The sequence below is a fragment of the Lipotes vexillifer genome, unplaced genomic scaffold (genome assembly GCF_000442215.2).
Source record: "Lipotes vexillifer unplaced genomic scaffold, Lipotes_vexillifer_v1.1 scaffold444, whole genome shotgun sequence".
Taxonomy (NCBI): Eukaryota; Metazoa; Chordata; class Mammalia; order Artiodactyla; family Lipotidae; genus Lipotes; species Lipotes vexillifer.
In genome coordinates, this window is record NW_006793488.1 from 147,093 (window position 1) to 148,531 (window position 1,439).

The 1,439-nt window shown below is 53.8% G+C and overlaps 1 protein-coding gene across 2 annotated transcripts in view; it reads right to left on the reverse strand.

Moving 5' to 3' along the window:
• The window catches only part of RPP40 (ribonuclease P/MRP subunit p40), a 12,139-nt gene extending 11,523 nt beyond the window's left edge, over window positions 1-616 (reverse strand). The window contains exon 1 of one of the 2 annotated variants that reach the window (XM_007466378.1): window positions 449-616. In XM_007466378.1, the coding sequence (XP_007466440.1) occupies window positions 449-565 (117 nt within the window). In that variant the 5' untranslated portion in view covers window positions 566-616. The remainder of the gene's footprint in view (window positions 1-448) is intronic. The other variant, XM_007466379.1, reaches the window with a different exon arrangement.
• Between the last annotated feature and the right edge of the window lie 823 nt (window positions 617-1,439).

Sequence of the window (1,439 nt, forward strand, 5' to 3'; positions counted from 1 at the left end):
TCAGAAGGGCAAGCAGCTCCCCGGACTCCGCACGAGGCTCTGCAAAGACCCGCCGGCGCGCGGCGGGGGAAGGAAGCCGGGGTGGGGAAGGGGCGGGTCCGTCCCGGGCTGCGGGGCACACCCTCCATTGCCTGGTCCCGGCCTCGCCCCTCCCGGGACGCACCCCACCCGCAGCGGGGCAGGGCCGGAGTAAGTGGCCAGAGGCGCGGCCAACTCTGTCAGGCGCACGCCAACCTGCTTCTCCCTCCGAAGGCGGAACACCGCCCCGCGCCGGTGCATCTTGGGACTTGTAGTTCTGATGAGGGGCAAACCACAGGCCTGGAGCGGCTAGAGACTACAGTTCCCGGCCCTCCACGCGCCGACGGCGGGGGAGCAGAGCGCGGCCCTCCCCAAGCCTCCACCGCCGGCGGGATGGTGTGAGGTCCGCGGGCCCGGGATGTGGACTCACCCTGTAGTTGTGATAGTGCGTCTCCACGAGGTGCCGGTGGCGCGACTTCTCATGGCCGAAGTTGGACTTTTCGCAGACCAGCAAGTGCCGGGGCACCTCTCGCAGCCGACACAGCATGGCCGTGATCTTCCCCACGCAGCTCCTGCCAGGCTTCGGCTCGCCCCGCCCCTTCCCCCGCGGGCATGCGCAGTGCAGGCACGCCGCCCGTGTTGAGGCGGTCCCGGGTAGGGGCGGGTCTCGTGCTGGGAGCGGGCCTAGGCTTCTGGGGGGCCTACGCAGAAGCTTGCTGATGGTTACCTGCAAGGTACCCTACCTGAAATTAGTTATCTTGCCAGAATCCTTCCTCTAGGCCCCAGGTTGCTCCTTCCCAAATTGTTAAGGAAGTTTGTGTCTAAAGGTAATACGTAATACCTTTAATAGGACTCCTTAAGACTCCTTCAGAACCACTTTCAAGATGCTTTTAAAGATATCCTTTTGGAACCGATTTTAATAATTTCTTGCAATTGGAGGTTATAGTGATGATGCGTTTTTCCATCTAAGTTTTCTGATCAACTCCAAGTGCCGTACTACTGCGTGCTTCTCAAACTGGAGTAGGCACAGCCCCAGTTCTATGCAGAGAGGACGCAAAACAGCAGAATATTTGTAGTACAACCTTATGGAGCATCAGTTTTACTATAAGATCTGGAAGAACAGAACTTAAGTAATTTGGAAGGTATTTACAAATCTAAAACTAAGACAGACTGTAAAGTCCTCTGCCATTAATGTCAGTATCCTGTGCCTTAGATGTCAGATTATCTCTGTGAATACTCTAAGGAAAACCTATTTTCCATTATTTTAAATAAGAAAAATGATAAGGACTAGCAAGTGAACCGAAAACCTACCGATTTCCTAAATCACAATATGGCACCTAGATATACCTTATAAATATTGTATTAGAATGTAGAATGCTTAAAGCATTGCTTCTTCTTTTTTTTTTTTTTTTTTTTTTGGG